Here is a 20,205-nt window from a genome sequence, read left to right on the forward strand (position 1 = left end):
CCAGCAACAGCTTCCAGTTGGTCATGTTTGGGGGTTTTTGGAACCATATTATTGGGAATCCAGCTAATTATAATAATGATGATACATTCAAGTCAGTCCAAAACAGCAACAAACTGTGCACAAACTAACTAGATGTGTTTTTGAGCATGATAGACAGTTTCTTGCTGCTATAAGATCGTAATTGAACTCTTTAACCAGCAACAAACAAGCTACCAGCTGACCAGCTGGTAATGTGAAGTTGTTTTTTTAGAACCTGATTACTGGTCAACCAGCTAATTATGATAATTATATAATCAAGTCAGCCAAAAATATCCAATAACTGCACAAACTAAATACCTGCTGAAAAAAAAACCTGGCTAAAACCAGCCTAAGGTGGCTGGCTGATCTCATCTGGTTTAAGGAACATGGTTTCTAGTTTCTAGCTGATATACCGTAAGATATTCATTAAGCTCTTTAAACAGCAAGAAACCAGTGACCGGCTGGTCATGTGAGGTGGTCAAGCTGGTTTCTGGAGCATGATAACTGGTCAACCAGCTTGTTGTGACGATGAGAAGACAACAGTCAGTCCAGAACAGCCACAAACTGCACGAAGTAGATGTGTTTGGGAGCAAGATTCTAGTGAGGTTTCTGTATCTTTTCTGATCTGTGATGGTCGTAATCCAGCAGAAAACCACCTACCAGCCAGTCATAAGGTGGTCGAGCTTATTTCTGGTCGACCAGCTGGAACGCAGCTAACATGTTATAAAACACTGATAAATCACATGTATCATATTAGACTAAATTTCCCAAATGGACACCGCTTGGATGATGATGATGATGATGATGATGTGACACGGTAGGCCAGTGAGTCCAGCGCTGTGATCATCCACACACGGTGCACACGGGCTTCAGAACAGCAGTCAGTGGGGACACTTGAACGCACGGAGGGGGAGGAGGGCTGCGAGAGAAAACAAGCCGAGAAAATTGTTCGTCTGAAACGAAAGTACCATCATCTAAGTGCCATTTGGGCCCAACCGTTATTCGTTTTCGGAGTGATCGGAGCGATTGTGATGTAGTTTTGTCGACTTCATGCTGCGGTGTTGCTCCTTTCCAAGCATCCGGTAAAAATAATATAAGTGTCTGTGGGGCTACTGTACGGACGGCCAGTGCAGAACTGTTCTGATGTGTCAATAAGTTTGAGGCTGGAATGAGAAGGCCCTGGCTTTTCGACCGGATTTCAGGGGTAAGTTTGCGTTCACAGATGCCGCGATGACTGAAAACTTAAAGACATATTTTTGTGTGCGAACAGCCCCGAGTTCCGATTGATCGGGAGCTCGCGCTTAGACAGTGCGAAATTCGTGCCAGTTTGTTGTGCTTCGGCATAAACAACTTTGGCGTTCGGCGTGTTTGACACCTGCTCTCACCGAACATCAGGGTTTCTTTGAAATCCACGACGATTTAACATGTACGACCGACCGTGCGATTATTGCATATGGGTCTGCTAATGACACGTTCAGGCGAGCTAGAGCAATCGCGCATCACAGGGGCTAGCAGGCTAGCCAGCTACTTTTATTCTATCTTACTTAACGGAGCGAGAAACCCGAGCACAAAACCTTCTCATCTGAAAAGTCTGCCCCGAAAACCCCTAGTTTAAGTAATGAAAGCTCGTGGAGGGGGATCTGTCTCTGAAAATGCCCTGGCGGAGTTTGACAGGAGTGAGATTTATACTTCCATCTTCCCCAAAGCAAGATGGACTCTCGGCTGTCTGTCTTGTCAGAGACCAGTTCGACATTTTGCACCGAGATGCAAACCCAGCACAGTTCAAATAAAGGGTCAAATGAGTTTTGAAAAGAGCCCGATGGCTTAAATAATCGGAGGGTATCGTCATCATGGTGCTTTGTGGAGTTCTTGATTCGGTGATCGAGAGTTGTGCAAAGACACACACACACTCGGAGAGTGCACCGCTCTCAGGCTGTACCTGAAAACTAAACGCTGCCTGCAATACTGTATATACCGTCCATCCACTCGACGAAAACTGTGTCGGATGTGCTTTAAAAAGACCTACGTGATCGAGCCGAATTATGGCAAGCCTCTTTAACAGTTGTTACAGCTTGCATAATATTTGTAATTAATATTACAAAGGTCGTGTGTTTAGATTCACAGGTAACTGTTCATTAAATGCATATGCCAATAAAATGGTGTTCACCCTGCCAAAGATCTACAGTGGAAGAGCAACGGGAAGTCATTCATTCAACATGAGCGTTGATGACCATTGGTGATGGGAAAAGTTGAGAGCTTAATTTTATGCAAAGGAGCAGCTTTGCAATGCACTGACTACCAGTAGGAGTTTGGAGTAGGACCACCGACTGGAAACCAACAGTAGCCTACAGCAACTCGGTGACCTTCAGCAATTCAAGCGCTCTCAGTGTCAATGACCTTTCACTACTATGTGATCATATTCAGCGACTCATCAAAGTTGAAAAAAAAAAATGAATTGTAATGTAATGTACATCGCAAAAGAAAAATGGATGGATGGGGAGTTGGTTTTAGGGCTGTCACTTTTGTAAAAATGTAGATTTTTAAGACATAAGTGTTCTTTGAATTGATTGTAAAATCGATTTTCCATGTAAAAAAAAAAAAAAAAGACATTTCCGTTTTCAACCACAAAAAACGGACGAACGCAAAGAGTTTGCCGGAAAGCACAAGTCAGCAATATTTCATATTAATTGGCATGAAGTTTCGTGCAGTATAACAAACAGCAACAGGGGTGCAACATTCTCGAAAAAAAATATATGCAGAGTGGACTGCTGCCATAACATAAATGAAAAACATAAATGAAAAACATTACTGCAGGCTTCAACCCGGCTGCATTTATGATTTAGGCAATTCAAAAATCTCCACATTTATTTTAAATAATGATTAAATCCATTTCAAACAACTGTTCAAAAATGAAACTTTAAATAGACTTACTTGAAGTTGAGAACAGGCCATGTGTGTTTTTTATTGAACGTAACCGACAACTGGGCTAGGCAGGCATAATGAAATGCACAAAAAGGCTAGACCCATTACAATTATGTTAAACAAGTCGATCAACATTTTCGGGGTCCAGAGCAGAGCGTTTTTTATTCACTATATGTCCAGCTGTTGAGAAGACGTGCTCTGACCGCACTGATGTCCCAGGGACAACTACTTCATTGCCAGCTGCGCAAGGTGGGGGTATTTCGTACTGCCAATCTTCTACCACGAAAGCGGATCGCTGTCAGCTGGCAATGGTGGCTCCATTTCATAACTCATCATGACGTTGTCCTCCATTTTCTTTGAAAACACTAGATGCAGCATTTGAAACCATGAAACTATAGGTGCGTAAAATTGCTGGGTATTTTCTGTCTAGCTTTCGCAAGGCCTACTCCACTTTCGGAATTCTTTATTTTCTTTTTCTGCTTGTTTGTGAGTTTTGTTACATCTATAATTTGTTTAATTCTTTTAAAATTAATAGTGTGATTTGGTTAAAATCGATTCCCTATTTTCATTTTTTTTTTTACTTTTTTTGGTTTGTCCGATCGATTGTGCAATCGATTTTCAAACGAAAAGTGACAGCCCTAGTTGGTTTATTCCATCGGTAGTTTATTGTATTTTGAGATGTGGTTGTTGCGCTCGAACGTGGAGAAAGATGAACATGAGCTTGCAGGGTTGAGTTTAAGCGGACTAAATGATTGGAGAAATCCAAAATATGTCCCCGGAGAGAAATATGCCGTTTTGATGAACAATCCAGTTATGGTATTTTAATTGAACATTACGAGGTCAGAAATGTGCATACGAATTGTTTACAATAAGATCTATAACATGCATCTAGAAAGCGTGAATTTTTATTTCATACCAGCTTCAATTTAATGTCTCGTTAGCTAGCGTGCATCTGCAAGATGGGTGCCAGTTAATCTTTAAAGACAGCTAATTTCAGTTTCTAGGGCTGGGTATCGATTCAGATGTTCCAGATCGATTCGATTTCGATTCACAAGCTCTCAAATCGATTCGATTCTCGATTCGATTTCGATTTTCGATTCGATTTTCTATCAGAGCTGTAATCGGGCTTTAAAAGTTAAGCCCGACATGTCCCGAGCCCGACACGTACATTCTGATTGACAGCTTTTTAAAAGCCCGAACCCATTTACAACCCGACATTATTCAAATGTATGCAGCACACAGCTCTTTTGCCTTTTGTCAGGAATGAGTCATTTATACATGGTTTAACATAATTTATACATGACTAACGTAATAGGCCACTTGGAAGTTTGAACAAAGAAATAAAATAAGTCCTCTGTAACATCTTAACATCTCAGCACTCTATAGCCCTAGGTATAGGCTCATTTAGCATATAAATAGGCCAACGCACCAATAAAAACAAGTCTTTCTTAAAAATTTTTATTAAGATAAATTATAAATTAAGATGGGTAATTGGCAATAATGAAATGAATTAAGATAAAGGCTCTGCCAGATTTGCTTCGCCATAGCAGCTGACATAATAAAATAATAATGCCAACATTAGCTTATATAGCCTACTCTGGCTACATTATGCATTTAAGACTCAAATAATATTTAGTTATTATTTGAAAAACATGTACTCACCAAGATTAGGTAAGGCCTAAGTGTTTTTGTGGAGGAAAATGATTGAATCCATTTACTCATTTACTGCACAAGCCCGAGCCCGGCCCGATTTGTTCAATTGGCAATGGGCTTCTTCACACTGCCTGAACATGTGCAATTGTGCTTTTGAAGACAACTGACCACGCGCACCTGTCCACGCGGTTGTCTGCTCAGACTCGGTACACACTCTCCGATGGCAATGTTTACATAAAGCCTGCATAGCGGTCCATAGCGGACTCGCGGACGCAGCAAGTATAAGAGGCTTTAAGATGCAGTCTGTAAGACGCGAACGGGAGCATGACCTGACGCACATTGCAGAAAATGTGTTCAGCATATGGTGAGCCACGTTTGAATTCGTGAAGGAACCACTGCTTTAAACTGAATGAATGAATCATAGGTTCGTTGGTAACATCGCACAAGGCACATAAGAGGGTGACATCTAGTGGAGAAGATTTGTAATTAGATTAACGCTAATCTTACATTCAATGTCTGAGGAAATAAATATGGAAAAAAAATCGATTCATGGCCTTTGAGAATCGATTTTGAATTGACCACATTTTAAAAAACGATTAATCGAAAAATCTATTTTTTTTACCCAGCCCTAGTTGTTTCTGACCCCAGGGATGATTTAAGGATTCATTTAAAAACATGTTGTATGACAATTAATTGTGTGTGTGGGCCCATATAGCCTTCCGTTTGTGGTCTTGGCACAGATTGCTGCACTGCTGTATGTTGACGCACAGAATGACTTTAAATAACATTTTAGCAGTAGTGACGTTCATTACAATGTAAGATCAACCAGAAGTAAGAATGGCTACTAACAACCAACCAGTACATCGACTTATGGAATGCAGCTACAAAGTTGCTACTTTATTAATTAGAAGTGAAATATTATTATTCATTAGATACTAGTAATTATTCCAATTAGCTACTGCAAGTATTTTCGACTAAATGTTATGGGAATTTTGGTTCAGATATCAGCTATTTGTTTCTGACTTGTAAATATTCACACTAATTATATATTAAAGCTTTACTAGTAATTATTAAGTTGTTTGTTAAATAGTAGCTACTGTCCCTGTTAGATAGTACTAGCATCTATTAATACAAGTATTTTTTAACAAGTGGCTAAATTAAAGATACTAGTGATTGTTGGAATTTAAAGAAGTTAAATTGTTAAATTGAAAAAGATACTTCTAGTCACTATTGGACCATTTACTAGTAATCTGAAAACTGATATCCATTTACTTTATTGCTGCAAGTCATTGTGAGCCTCATTTTTGTACTAGTAACATAAAAAAATAAGTATTAGTAAATAATACACTTTCTAATGAATAAATATTGCAACAGCTTGCCATAGCTAAAGTAGTTTAATGTATTCAGTGTATGCTGTGAGCTATGTCATAACTTTATGCTTCATCAACAACACCGGAGGTCCCACCTTAGTTTGAAGCTAGAGCGGTGCACATATGTCGAACTAATCCACAGTTAAAATGTCACTGACCGATGAAGTCGGACTTGGGGCAGCGTTATTGGGTGCATTTGGCTTTGCTTTTGATGATTTATTCCTGTACTGAGGGCACAGTGTTTTTGTTTCACTTTTTAGGTCATCTTCATCGCATGATACAGCCTGACTGACAGATCCATCCTCATCTTTCAAATACCGTATTTCCATATTCTGTGGCTCTGTAAGTACGCCTTCACTTCATGCCATGTGTTTTTCCCCTTCATCAGTTGTTATATCTATAAAATTCACAGACTAATTGGGATCTGATGCCTTAACATCACGGATCAAACACTCATTACATCACAGATTTTAAGCTCGTGTCTGTACATAATCACCTGTTTATTGAGTTGTGCTCGAACCGAGATAGAATACATATTCATTCTTCAAACTGTTACCAAGCAAAGAGCCAGTTTGTTCAAACATGGTCTATTTTCCTGAATGACTGCATTAATAACAAACTGTACTTTTGATCATCATATAATGGCATATTACATGATGCCATAGCATGTTATTAATTTAACCCTTCTATTGTAATTTGTAAAGAATAGACTGTAAATATCACAGTTTTTGGTATTGGAGCCAAACTCAATGACATTGTCATGAATATCTAAAACAGAAAAAAACAAATTTTCTCATTTTAATCTATTTGTTTTTTATAAAAAAATAACTAACTATAAAAAGTGTGCTATCTGATATTTTTGACTTGTATTTCAAAAACCGTTACAACCTTTTGGCCTTGCAGTATGTCAGTTTAAATTGTAATGAAAAACCAAAATTGTAGCTTTAAGTTGTATACGGTTGAATTTCTAATCTAATCAAAATGAATATGGAAATTGTTATAAAATTTGAGATGCCTAAAGTGAATTAATTTAACCAGCATATAAAAAGTTCTTAGACGATTTGTAATACTCCTCAAATTTTCTAAGATTTAACAAGAAGACTATAACAATGATTTTTCTCTATCGTCATATACTTTAAAACCAGAAAAAATATTTTTCTTAATTAATGGGTCTTCAGATCCATTGTACGATTTATGTGTTTTTAAAGGTTTTCAATGCTTGTCAAATTGAACCCGAAGCGGTGAATGCAGTTACTTTATGAATGAAGTTTTTTTTTTTTTTTTTTTTTATGATAGTCTGATAATGCAATCCTTTAAGTTCACTATTGATATTTACATATGGATACCAAAACTGCTTTTGTTTTCTTAGCCTTTCTTCAATATCAATAACCTTTCAGTCTTTATCAACTGTTGTAGGATTTCATTGCATTCATCAAAAGTGCATCAATAAATTTGTATTATTTCTGCTAGTAAAACCTGAATACTGATTCAGGTAAAGCAGCCTTGTTTACACCTGAGGCGTGGAGCCACAATTCTGGCCTGTATAATTACATTCTGACAGATCAGCCTGTCAAATACAGACGTTGCAATGAGGAACTTTGACTCACTTCTGCTGTGTAAAAGTCCCATTATCCTGTTTCGGATCTATCTTGACATTATTGCATTTTATTTGATCATGAATGCATACCTTTATGAGTTAAAATGTCAATTAAAAATGCATATATTAGCATAGATTCCATAGCTTTAAACAGATTTCTTGGACATGTAACTTTTTAACTGCAAACCGGTTGCAAGTCTGTTTCTTGGTTCAATGATGCTTTGAACTAAGTTTCATTCAAATTTGGGAAAATTAGATATAATTTGTTCATGAAAGTTGCATGACAAGTGCCTGAGAGAACACAAGATTGGAAGATCAGAGAATGCATGCAAACATGATACATGCGGGAAGGCTCTTTATTGTAATGCCAGCATTTTCAGTTTAATTTCATCACATTACCTGAACTGAAAACAAATCATTCACTTTTCACACAGATTTCCTTTGACAGTAATAATGACTATCATTGTGAACACGATTTCTGCTTAGTTTTTTTTTATGTACTGACAATCAAGCCAAAATGTTTTTCTGTGGTGATTAACAACATGCTACTACTGCATTCCTTTAATAGTGATATTAATCTATATTTACATTCTCACAACCATGACTCACAGTCATAGTCGTATTTTTTGGTTGATTATGTGTGGGACTTCTCCTTTAAATTTATGACACAATTTTTTAAATATATATATATTTATCCCTATTTGATAATGTAAGGTCCTGTAATGTCTGTTTCATAGCACTTTATCAGGCCGTCAATCACTAAGAAAGGCTATTCTTAGTGGGCTGAACACACATTAGTGCATGTAGTGACTGGCCGTAAAGAGAGAACTGCTGTCCTGCAAGACTTCTGTCAACATTTACTCGTCTTCCTGTTGTTCCAAACCCACAAGATTTTCTATAGACCAGAAAAGTTGATGAATGTCCTGAACTACTTTGTTACTGATTGCTTTCGTTGTATGGAAAAAGAGCAGCATGAACATCCTCAAAACATCTCCTTTTGTGTGCCAAAGAGGAAAAATGGATTGAAATGACATGACATGAAAACATTTGCTAAATGAATAGATGTAAATGTACATAAGAGTGAATGAATGATTAAGTGAACAATTCATTTACTGTTAAAAATAAGTTAGCAGTCTACTAAAATTAATTATTTTTGCATTTTCATTTTGCTTTTTAAAGAAGATAAATAATCAGTTACAGCTATCTTATTCTATTGACTCTCATTTTTACTCACAAACTTTTCCTCCTTGCCATATTATACTTCCAGGAAATGTATACTCTCACGTTTAGCTTAATTAATTTTTGTTTAATCGGTTGTTTCTATTACAGTGACAATATAAAAGCCAGTTATTCAATTAATCAACATATATCCATACAGAGCTTTTTTTTCTATATGCTTAACAGAATAAATTGATCTTTTTACATTGAAATATATAGCTGCTTTTAAATTTAATAATTGTTTGGATCCATGGCATGAAAAAGCATGAAAACCTCTCGGTTAGAGGATATTTACATCTATTGTAACCTGCTTTTTTTGACTTCTCACATTAACAACTGATGAATGAATGTGCTAAACCTTATCTCTTTTCAGCATTTGATCATAACAGTCCTGTAATCAAATTAACAGCAAGAGGGCAGCAGACACCAGCTATGAACAACATTTCAGAAGATGTCTGCTGCTAATGCAATGCATGGATACATTGTACTCCCCAATTCAGAGCAATCCCTGTGTGCAATTGAAAACTGAACACATGATAATTGAGACACGCGAGTTAGGAATCATTCTATGTTAAGTTTCATGATGACGTGAATGTCATTGTGTGTGTGTGTGTGTGTGTGTGTGTGTCTTCCTCTTCCTGTTTGTGTGCATGCATGTGAGATGTGTGTTCTGGTCCTATTGGAGAAGAGAGAGCTGGTGCATGTGAAGGTCACATGTACAGTAGAGCTGCACCGGTGCTGCAGACGCAGAAGAACAGTGCTGAGATAGACAGGGAACCCTGTGTCCGCTCTCCCTCAGTGAACAGTCGACAGCGTGCCTGTTTTCCTTGAACTACCACTGCGCACTGGAAGAGACTGCACGTCGAATATGCTCTGAATCAAGGCTCCTTGTTCACACTGATGCATTTATTACATAATTTATGACCCCATCCAAAAAATACAATAATATAGTGTGAGCTTTTCTTATATTCTTCTGATTACAGACAAATTATATTTGCAGTCTCCTCAGAATGCTCTTTCTCTCTCTCTCTCTCTCTCTCTCTCTCTCTTGTTGTAATCAATTGTAAATTTTACCTTTAAATTAACTACCAGGCAATGTAATTATCAATGTTATGGCCTCTTCCTGTCATTTGGTCTATTATGTGTCTTTAACGACCATTAAGGGCCTTGTTTAACCTCTGAAGTTTGCCCTCATCAGGGTCAGCAGCAATATGAAGGGCGGAGGTGGAGGGAAAGAACCTCCGGTGGAGGGAGAAGTCAGCGGAAAGAGGCCCAAACGCAAGTGTCTGCAGTGGCACCCGCTGCTGGCCAAGAAAGCTCCAGACTTCTCCGAGGAAGAGGAGGAGGAGGATGAAGAGGAGCTGGAGAAGGTGAATGATTGAGTGCATTAACGCTAGTGTTTCGCTCATTACAGCAGCTGCTCCTCAAAGACTTGAAGTCTGACTACATGAGGTTAAAATGGGAGTTTATTTATGGCTTGTACAGTTCATGTGTGTTTGTGCTGAGGTCATCTGTACTTCTAAACACTGACAAATGAGTTTTTAGGAGATTTAAACCTCTGACCTTTTCGGTCATTTACAATACAGTTCAAAAGTTTGAAGTCAGAAGTTTCTCTTATTCTTATGTCCGTACTGTTACTTTTGATCAGTTTCTTTAGTTTTTGATCAACAATTGGATGGTAATGTATATTGAGGGCTGTATAGTTTTGGCCAATAAAATTCTCTTTATAATTAGAATAATCAATATCAAAATAATAATAGCATGTAGCAAATCAGGGTTCATTTCAGCAGTATTATTTTAACAAAAAAAAAGACTATTAAAATAGACCTTCCTCTTCCACCAATGTTGTTTAAGTTTCAGAAATTCGTCAGTACAGCAATAAACAAATCATCTTCATATTGTCTTTAACGTTGCATCATTATTGAATCAGTTGAGTCAGGTTAAGACTTGTAAAATGTACAAATGCATAGTTTTTTGCGTCAGTTTTCTTCCACCTCTGCAAGAATGTATAAAGAAAGTTAAGTGAAATCAAAATGCGTTCTTGTGGTATTTTAATCGAAAATACCTATATTTGAAAACCAACAATAGAAACAGCATAATGTCTTCTCTGAGTCATGGGTATGGAATAATGTGCCAGAAGCTAATGTCTTGCATGTTGGTCAGTTATTTTGTAGAGGAACGACAAAAATCTAACCACCTTTGTAATTCCCTTGTGGTTCATATTTTTCAGTGTTGAATGTTTAATGCAAGGTTTCCCAAATTTCCATTTGTGGCTTAAATTCGGGGGTTCATAAGATGATAAAAATCTAATAATTAAATCACAAATGTGTACAATCATTATTTTTTTATTTTTTAAAGTAAAACACAGCTAACCATGTTGTTTTATTTTAATATTGTACTGTGGGGAAATATTGCAGCAAAAAATGTATGAATAGGCCTTGCTTTTGTCTTAAGAGTCCGAAATTTTTGCATGCGTTTTTTCATATTCAACATCCTTTCCTATCAAAATGCATGCAACGGATCCGAAAGCGCAGAAAATCGAACCGATCTAAAAACAAATTATGATGGACAAAAGTTTCGGAGGCAGTGTGTAAGCATGATTGACACAACATGAGGTCGTATCTGTTTTTCAGTGTGCTAATATTTCTTACTGTGCTAAGACCTTTAGTGTAGATTTGTCCACTGCTGCTGTTGAATTTGACCAGGTCTCTGTATCTCTTTCCACTTTTTTGACTTTTCTCCCCAGGAGCCGGTGTTATGTGCAGAGAGCGGAGCACAGGAGGGAGAGTGTGGCGGGATGGAAGATGACAGTGAGGAATACTCCTCTGAACAACGGGCTCGCCGGCCCATGAACGCCTTTCTGCTGTTCTGCAAGCGACATCGTTCGCTGGTCCGACAGGAGCATCCGCGACTAGACAACCGAGGAGCCACTAAGATCCTGGCGGACTGGTGGGCCGTACTGGACCCCAAAGAAAAACAAAAATACACAGACATGGCCAAGGAGGTAAAAACCAATCTAAGTGAGGCAGACCACAGACAAACAAAAAATCTTGTTTTTTTTGTGGTGAACGTGATTAAATATGATAGCTACCATACAATTTACTTGGCATAAAAAGACTAGTCAATTGTTAGAAAGGAAAATAAAAATGCCAACAGCTGACATTAATCTATTATTTAATGGTGTGTTCTGTTTTATACAGTATAAGGATGCGTTCATGAAGGCTAATCCTGGTTACAAATGGTGTCCTGCCACCAACAAGCCGGTAAAGAGTCCGTCTAACTCCGTGAGTAACGCTCGCAAGAAAGTCTGGTCTCTTCCATCCAACCCAAGCAAGGATTCTTCACTTGCCAAAAAACAGCCCAAAACTGACAGCACACCCCAGCTCAACTTTGCCATGGCTGGTAAGAACAAAACAAACACTTAAACACATACAATACTGGTTTGTTTAATTGAACAAAAATGCAGAAAAGCTGTAATAATATTTCCAGTCCCTCCAGAAAAACGTGATTATGCGATCGCCTGAGGGGTCGCATTTTTTCAAATACGCCGCTCTTTTGCTGCATAAATTGCCAATTTCAGAAAGCAAAATATGTGGGGTTAGCATGATTTCATAATCCCTGTATTTTCGTTGCAAAAACATATATATTAGCAGAAAGTTGAAAAATGTTGCATTTACTTCACACAAGTAAAGCGCCATTTTCTCCCTATTGCCATGGGAACCTTATGAAGTGACGTAACTACATGACGTGAACATCATCTGCAAACCCCGCGGTGAAACCAGGGTGAAGAGGAGCCAAATTATATTGTGAGAACTTGCGAAAACTGAGGTTTGATGAAATAGAGAAAAAAAGGTGATTCCCCTTCTCACTAGGCTACTAACACTTGTAGTTTCATTCAGAAGTTGATGCAACTTTACAGTTGTAAGATTGGACATTTTTTTTACAGAACAGTACCAAAAACTTACAGTTGTAATTATATTAGTATTATGTAAAATAATTTACGTTGCAGTAAGAGATTGCAACTTAAATATTCTGTGATTTAGTATGCTCGCTTATCATAGGAAGTAATAAGAAATTACTCTTTACATGAAGGTAGTAGCCTAGTGAGAAAAAGGTGTTGGGGGAATCACCTTTTTTTCTCTTTTTCATCAAACCCCAGTTTTTGCAAGTTCACGCAATTTCATTGCATAAAATTGCAAAAATATTCCGCATTTTCCATCGCATTTTTTAAGATATGTGCCGCAAAATCCGCGTTTTTCTGGAGGGACTGTATTTCACAATAGTACTATTTTTTGTATATATTTACTTTTTAAAACATCTTTTAAAATGTAATTTACTCCTGTGATGGCAGAGCTGAAATTTCAGTAGCCATTACTTCAGTCTTCCGTTTCATGATCCTTCAGAAATCATTCTGATATAGTGCTCAAGAAGCAGTTTTCATTATTACTGAGGTTGAAAACAAGAGTGCTGCCTAATAATTTTTTTGTGGAAACTGTGTTTTTTCGTCATTACTGAATAAAAGTTTTATTTTATTTATTTATTTTTTACAAATTTTTTTACAACTATTGAATGGTAGTGTCTCTACGTCACAGGTTGTTTAACTGTATAGTTCAGCATTTCTTAACATCTTTTTCCTTTGCTGTGTTTTTAGATCCCAATAAGATGGGCGGCCTGAGCATGCTGCTGTTAGCCGGGGAGCATGCGCTGACTGCCAGAGAGGTACAGTAACATCATTTTAATACATATGAAAATACAGATTCAGGCTAAGCACAAACGTTCATCAAATCAAGACATCCAAGACCTATTTTGAATCCAAACTTAAGGACTGTGTGGACTGTTTTATTATTCTAATTTTATTATCGGCCATAATATGAAAACAGTTATAGTCTTGGTAAATATTGGCCAATTTGAATAATTTAAAATAAATTATTTGAATATCAGTGCATCCATAATATCCAAATTCATGTAGTTCATATGCAAGACCCTCATATGCAGATCAGAACAGCCTCTAAAAACAAAATTACATCACAGTACTAACAATTAGAATGGGTTACAGTGTAATTGCATATTAGCAATATGCAGATTTTGCAGTAGAAACACATGCAATGCAACAATAGTCAAGTTAAATGAGTTTTTAAACCAGGAACCCAAAGAAGAGGGAATAACAGTTATTAGTCTAGATCCATATCCTCATATCTTGATGAGCTTGAGACAAATCGACGTCATTCTGTACTTACGGCAGACCTCTGTTATAATGAGCACATGATCAGTGCTCATGTAAATAGACTGTGACAGGCCCATCTCCATGGATACGGCAGCCGCAGCGGGCTGTGACTAAACAGACTGGGATGACTGTTTTGGGCCCCAAACTGGGTTTGTGTGCCATTAGGAGGTGCATAGACTTCATAAATTGTAGAGCTTTATGAGCCATTGAAGACACTAGGCCTATGTGTGTGTGTGTGTGTTCCTGTGGGTTCCTCAGACTCTCACCCCTGTTAATCCTCTGTAAATTCCATTTTCCTGCCACTAAGTGATCCTAATTGCCTTCAGCGCAGTACATTTGTCACTGAAGAGGGCCACGGGAGGTTTATACAAAACAAAAGGCAATGCCTCGTTGTTTTGTGGCCAGATCACATTAGATCATCTGTTTGGTCTTATTTGAGGAGCCAGGGCTGAATTCTCTACCTGTTGACTGTCCATGTTTAACCAGAAACAGTCTTCTGAATCTCAAACACAGGTTGATCTACAGCGGACTGTGTCTGGCATTAGTGCACTTCAATTCGTATCAAGTCACTGATAAATTGAGAGTAACACCATGTTGAAGTTGCTTCATGTCGACAGTCGTCTCTTTCTAGTTTTTTGTGCTGCATAGTTAAATCATGTGTGAATTTATTTCTATTAATTGAATGTACTATGCATTCAGATATCCTTAAGTGTTACATAAAAGCTAGTATGTGATATTTCTGGTGCCCAATGAAAGGCAGTACAATTTTTTTTTTATAGATAACAAATTTTGTTGTATGTATGTATGTGTGTATATATATGTGTGTGTGTATATATATATATATATATATATATATATATATATATTGTAATGCATAAGTTTGCAGTTATTAAGGTTAATAAATTAATGCTTTTTTCTGCAAAGACACACTAACTGTTGCTTATGTTTAGTTTCTGGGGTGATGTGCAGTGGTTTCCAGCATAGACACCTCAAGATGTCTGTCATTTCCTGTTTAGAATAATTTATAGCAATTTTTATTTTTTTATTTTATTGAATTTCCCTGTGGCTTTTCCTCAAGCTGTCAACAGAGGGAGGTGTTGTGTTGTAAATGTCAGTGGTCATTTCAAAGACGATGTGGATTCACTGTTGTTTACGTTTGTGGTTTTGTTCAGCTTTAATGATTTAATATTTTTTATGCTTTCATTTTAGATGTCCTCCAGCTCTTCCCAGACAGGAGGCACAGATGTTGCTAAGCACACTGGGAAATCAGCCCTTTTCCAGCTGGCTGAGGTGAGACCACCTGAAGACTTGTCAGTCCTTAACAGCAGAGCCTTAAAACCCTCCTTAGTATTGAGACGCCTCAGATGATGGTTAGATGTGTACATCCACATGACATGCTTAAAGCTCTGAATGTATTTTGTTTTTACTCTTTCCCCTTAGATTTCTTCCAGTCCTGGACAGCCAGCTGGGGGAAGTATGAAAGCTGAGGACACAAGCTCTCTCACACATGTAGAGGTGAGGGTTTTGGACTCTTTAAGTGAAACGTGTGGAAGATCTCCATTACCTTTTGAATTTAAAATTATTTCTGAGCACTTATTCAGTTCAATTTAATGTCCTTCTTAGGCCTCTGGACCATCTCAGCCAAGTTCGCCAGACCTACCTAAGAGTTGTGTTAAATCACCCTTGTTTCAGCTGGCGGAGGTACAGTTGAACTCTCCTAGAGACCCTGAATGTCCTTTGACCCACCTTAGATCTCTCACAGTGCAGTACCAATCATGCTATGCTATGAAGCAATTATTTTTAAATTCATTATGTGTTTTTTCACAGTGGTGTAGTCTAAGTGATACGCAGGTATACACCTTATATCCACTAAGACGGGTCAAGGGTTCACATGGTCCATTAGCGATATCCTCACAGGTAGCCCATCTGTGAGTGATAGTGTTCTTTTGGTCCCCCTGTCAGTGGCGTAGCACAAAATCATGGGGAGATTTGTCACTGTTACATTACATCGCGAAATTGGAAATATTTTTTTAAACCATGATGGCTGATATTATATGCAGAGTGCAAACTTAGCGCAAGAGTTATGCCGGTGAATGTCTTAATCTCAGCAATTAATACAAAGTGAAAGTATAAAAAGTATGAACTACATTAATTGAAAATGCCAAATCCCCTTAAATATTGCCACTTTTGATGCTTTTGACAAAATATCTTGTTATTTGGCACATGATACGATGCAACCCAGTGCAGGGAGGTTATCGCGGGGGCCCCGCTGTGCGTGGGGACCATCAAGTGCAGGCCTGGTGCGATCCCACCTATTGCACCACCCTAAAGACGGCCCGGTGATGCGCTTTCGCAAGGATGCCCCATAACCCGATCAGAGCTGTGACATATCAGTCATCTGTCCAGAGCGTCTTTCACACTGGCCTCGGGCCATCAGACAGTCACTACCTGACCTGGTCACAGTCAAATATGTTAGTTTTCATTGGCTGCATATTGTAGATGTATGCTTTTATTTTTAAACTGAACTGTTTGAAAATGAAAGTACATGAGGCCAGTTGAAAGATTTCTTATCCCATGGCTCCCTCTAGTGGACTGCAATTGTTTTTTACAGGGGGCATTTTTGCTCAGCCAATGCAAGTCTATGGGAAATTTTGGATTTTCATATTTTTTTTTTGGATCCTTTTTCAGATGATGAAAAATGATGAGAGAGATGGAAACTTCTGGCCAGCCTTGTGGACTGGACGTCAGGCTAGGAAATTTTAAAACAGGCACTCTTCAATGTGCATTAAAAATTGTCAGCTGATAAAACTGGATCTCATTCTTATAACATCTAAGGATAAATGTAGCTCTTAACTGGCTGAATTCAACAATAGAAATTTAGTCCAGTCTCTCCAGCTGTAAATGTCAATGGCTGTTAAAGTTATTGCTTATAATAAACTGACATGTTGATATCACACAAGTAGTTTTTCAGAATGCGCTCCGTTACAAACTGTATGCAATAGTGAGTGTGGTGTTAATTATGGGTTGTTGCTCTGGGACATGCGAGTATGAGGCTGGGTGGGAAAAATCACAGTATACTCACTACAGAAAACTAGACTACACCACTTCATATTGATGCACATATATTTTGCAAACAGTGACCACAGCAGAAACCTTTATTTACTCATAGATTCCCAATAAAATGGCACATTTCTGCTTTTGCTGATGTATAACCTTCTAGAACACCAACTTCCTCCATCCAGGCAGCCATTTTGATACTCCTGCACTTCTCGTCATTGCTTTTTTTTTTCATAATTTCTCTTCATTGTCATTAACTGGCATGGCCCTCTGCAGATTTATTTTGGTTTGAAAAAGAATTTGAGCAGTTTGCACTTTCTGTTCTTAAATTGTGGCACAAAATGTGACTGCATGTGACATAAGACTGGTTATAATAGGCAGTTTGTTTTTTACCGTTAACTGAAACAAAAAAAAATTCTGTAATGTAAAGCTGAAAAAAACAATTGAACTTAAAATACTTGAGCGAAAATTAAAAAAGTTGCTTTGGCTGCTGACTGGAACAAGTACCAAAAATAATAAAATTTTAATACAAATAAATTAAATACAGAAATATTAAATATAGAAAAACCAGAAATATTAAAATATTACAAATAAAACTTAAATTTTAAAAACTAAATCTAACTTACAAAATTACTCAAAAAAAAAAAATGTAAATTAAAACAGGAAAAAGCATTATTCACTGTCTAATTTGACTTAATATGCCATCATAAAATTGTAATTTAAATCAGAATTGTATTCCTCTCTGTGGGTACATTTTCTAATGAATTGTCAGGACCATTTCCCATTCCTCTGTTTATAGCTTGATATGTGTGTTTTGTGTGTCTCTGCAGCAGATCTCCTCCAGTAGGTCTCAGTCAGCATCTGAGGGGAGGCAGTGCGGCCAGTCGGCTCTTTTCCAGCTCGCTGAGGTACTTCACCAACCCACAAACACCACAATCACTGCTCCGGGTTACACAAAGATACAAAACAGGAGGGATTTTATACCATCAGACAGTATTTGATGGTATAATACAGAATTAAAGCTCTTTGAGGCATTGGCTGGTGTTGACCGGTTGGCACGGACAATGGCAGGCAATGTTATGTAATAAATCCTAGGAGAGCGTTTATGCGTAGTCTGCCACCTGGTGGGTGTTTATATATCTAAAATCCACCAATTAAACACTTGAATTCAAGAGGCATTTGCTGAAAATGAATTCATCTTTTTAAAGGAGGTTAAGATGTTTTATTTGGAAGCCTTGATAGCCTGTTACACGTTAATCATTTTTCTATAAGCTGATGTCCTTCTGTGTCTATAGATGTGTTTGGCCTCTGAGGCTGACAAGATGGAAGCTGGATCGTCGCAGCCCTCTGGTGGTTCCTCCTCACTCTGTGCTCAGCACGGCTCAAGTAGCACAGACATCACACAACACCAAGAGCAGGCGGATGCTCCTGAACTTCCTCTCACCACACCATCATCATCCTCATCATCTTCCTCTACCTCTGGCTCCACCTCGTCATCTCCTACTGACACCACCCCATCGGATCTCAGCCCATGTAAGACGCTGAAGAAGAAGAAAAAGAAGAAAACAAATAAAGACTCGGACGAAAATCCTGCATCGCCCAAAAAGGCAAAGAAGCGCCATTCGCCAGAGTCGGACCTGGACAGTGTGATGTTCACCATCGAAGCGGTAGCAAAAGGTGCTTGGGGCTTGGAAGAAACACCCAGGAAGAAATCTCATCCCTCAAGTAGCGAGAGCAGCCCCACAATGGACCAATCTCCAGCTGTGAAGAAGAAAGCAAAATCTAAACCGAAAAAACAGCTGAAATTTAAAGATGACAGCGCGGAAGAAGAGGAAGAATGGGACGTAGAGACCAATAAACCACAGGACGAAGAGATGAAAACTGAGGAAGCTCCTCTGACCCCTAAAGCGGAGAGTGAGAATGAGCAAGACATGAAGGTGGAGACACCTAGTGGTGTGGAGGACATGGCACCACACTGCTCTCCTCCTCGACCTACAGAACTAGAGGAGGAGAAAGACACAGACACCAAACCACCTCAAACCAGTCCGGAAGATAAAGAGCCAGAGGTTAAGCCGGAGACCTGTGGGTCCAGGAAGTCTGAGAGAAGCTGTAAAGGAGCGCTTTATAAGACTCTGGTTTCCGAAGGGATGCTTACATCGCTGAGAGCAAATGTGGACAGAGGTACCGCACACACACACACAAATTTTCCACGTTCCTTTTCTGTTTGTTGATTTTGTCATAGGAACCAAGTGATAAGATTTGAAACTCATTACACATTAGTTCCAACTGGTTATGTGGAGCAAATAAAAAATATACTTCCTTGAAACACAAAAATAGCATTTTTGGAAGTGTTTTCTGATGTAATTGGACCTTAGTTCTCCACTTTACGCTAAGGGAAACTTTCAACAACATCAAACCTGCAATGTGTTTATTTTAACTTATACTGAATATCATTTAACATTTTCACTTAATATGATTCAGCTGGCCTTTATGTCAAATAATTCACATATAACAGGGCTCCAGACTGCGATCAAATAGCCACATTTTGCAATCATTTTTCCTTTTGGTGTGACTCATTTTTTCTAGAGGTTGCACTGGTGCGATATGATTATATTTAGTATTAATGCACAGGGGATTTAGTTGAACGCACATTCAGTCAGTCTGTTTTCACTTCCCCTCCCCTGCTCTTCCATCACCCTCTCATGTTAACCCACTCACTCAGCCTGATTTATACTTGCCGTGTCAGCATGACATTGAAAGTGCGGGCAGCAAAAATGACACAAATATTGAGTAAACAAATGTTTCCAAGCTAAGCTAAAGTAAAAGACTGCTTCTTAAACCAATTTTTAACCAATGCTGGCATTCTTGTGGGGGGGGGAAGCATGCATGGATACCAACAACCAGTTTAGTTTTATTTTTATTTTTGTTTTCATTTTGAATTGAATTGAATTTTGAAAAGCTTGTTGGTATCTTTGCTGATTACCTCACGTTACGCTATGGAGGCTCTCTTTTATTAATTTTTTATGTGATTCCTCAATGTTTGCAAAACGTTCTGTAATTGATTAGTCAAGATATAATACAGCACATGGTGTATGCCATGCCTCATCTTATTCGTTTTGTTAATAAACGTTTTGTAAGCTAGTTTG

The 20,205-nt window shown here is 38.1% G+C and overlaps 1 protein-coding gene across 5 annotated transcripts in view; it reads left to right on the forward strand.

Moving 5' to 3' along the window:
* LOC128021132 (HMG box transcription factor BBX) overlaps window positions 1-20,205 on the forward strand; it is a 32,274-nt gene that overhangs the window by 933 nt on the left and 11,136 nt on the right. For 2 of the 5 annotated variants that reach the window (XM_052608107.1, XM_052608109.1), the window contains exons 2-11: window positions 6,224-6,305; window positions 9,977-10,148; window positions 11,525-11,782; window positions 11,979-12,180; window positions 13,430-13,497; window positions 15,212-15,292; window positions 15,443-15,517; window positions 15,626-15,703; window positions 17,890-17,967; window positions 18,355-19,240. In XM_052608107.1, coding sequence (XP_052464067.1) covers window positions 9,990-10,148; window positions 11,525-11,782; window positions 11,979-12,180; window positions 13,430-13,497; window positions 15,212-15,292; window positions 15,443-15,517; window positions 15,626-15,703; window positions 17,890-17,967; window positions 18,355-19,240 — 1,885 coding nt within the window. In that variant the 5' untranslated portion in view covers window positions 6,224-6,305; window positions 9,977-9,989. Of the gene's footprint in view, window positions 1-365; window positions 1,223-6,223; window positions 6,306-9,976; window positions 10,149-11,524; window positions 11,783-11,978; window positions 12,181-13,429; window positions 13,498-15,211; window positions 15,293-15,442; window positions 15,518-15,625; window positions 15,704-17,889; window positions 17,968-18,354; window positions 19,241-20,205 lie in introns of those variants that run through there. The other 3 variants (XM_052608110.1, XM_052608111.1, XM_052608108.1) reach the window with 2 other exon arrangements.

The sequence above is a fragment of the Carassius gibelio genome, chromosome A10 (genome assembly GCF_023724105.1).
Source record: "Carassius gibelio isolate Cgi1373 ecotype wild population from Czech Republic chromosome A10, carGib1.2-hapl.c, whole genome shotgun sequence".
In the NCBI taxonomy this organism is placed as follows: Eukaryota; Metazoa; Chordata; class Actinopteri; order Cypriniformes; family Cyprinidae; genus Carassius; species Carassius gibelio.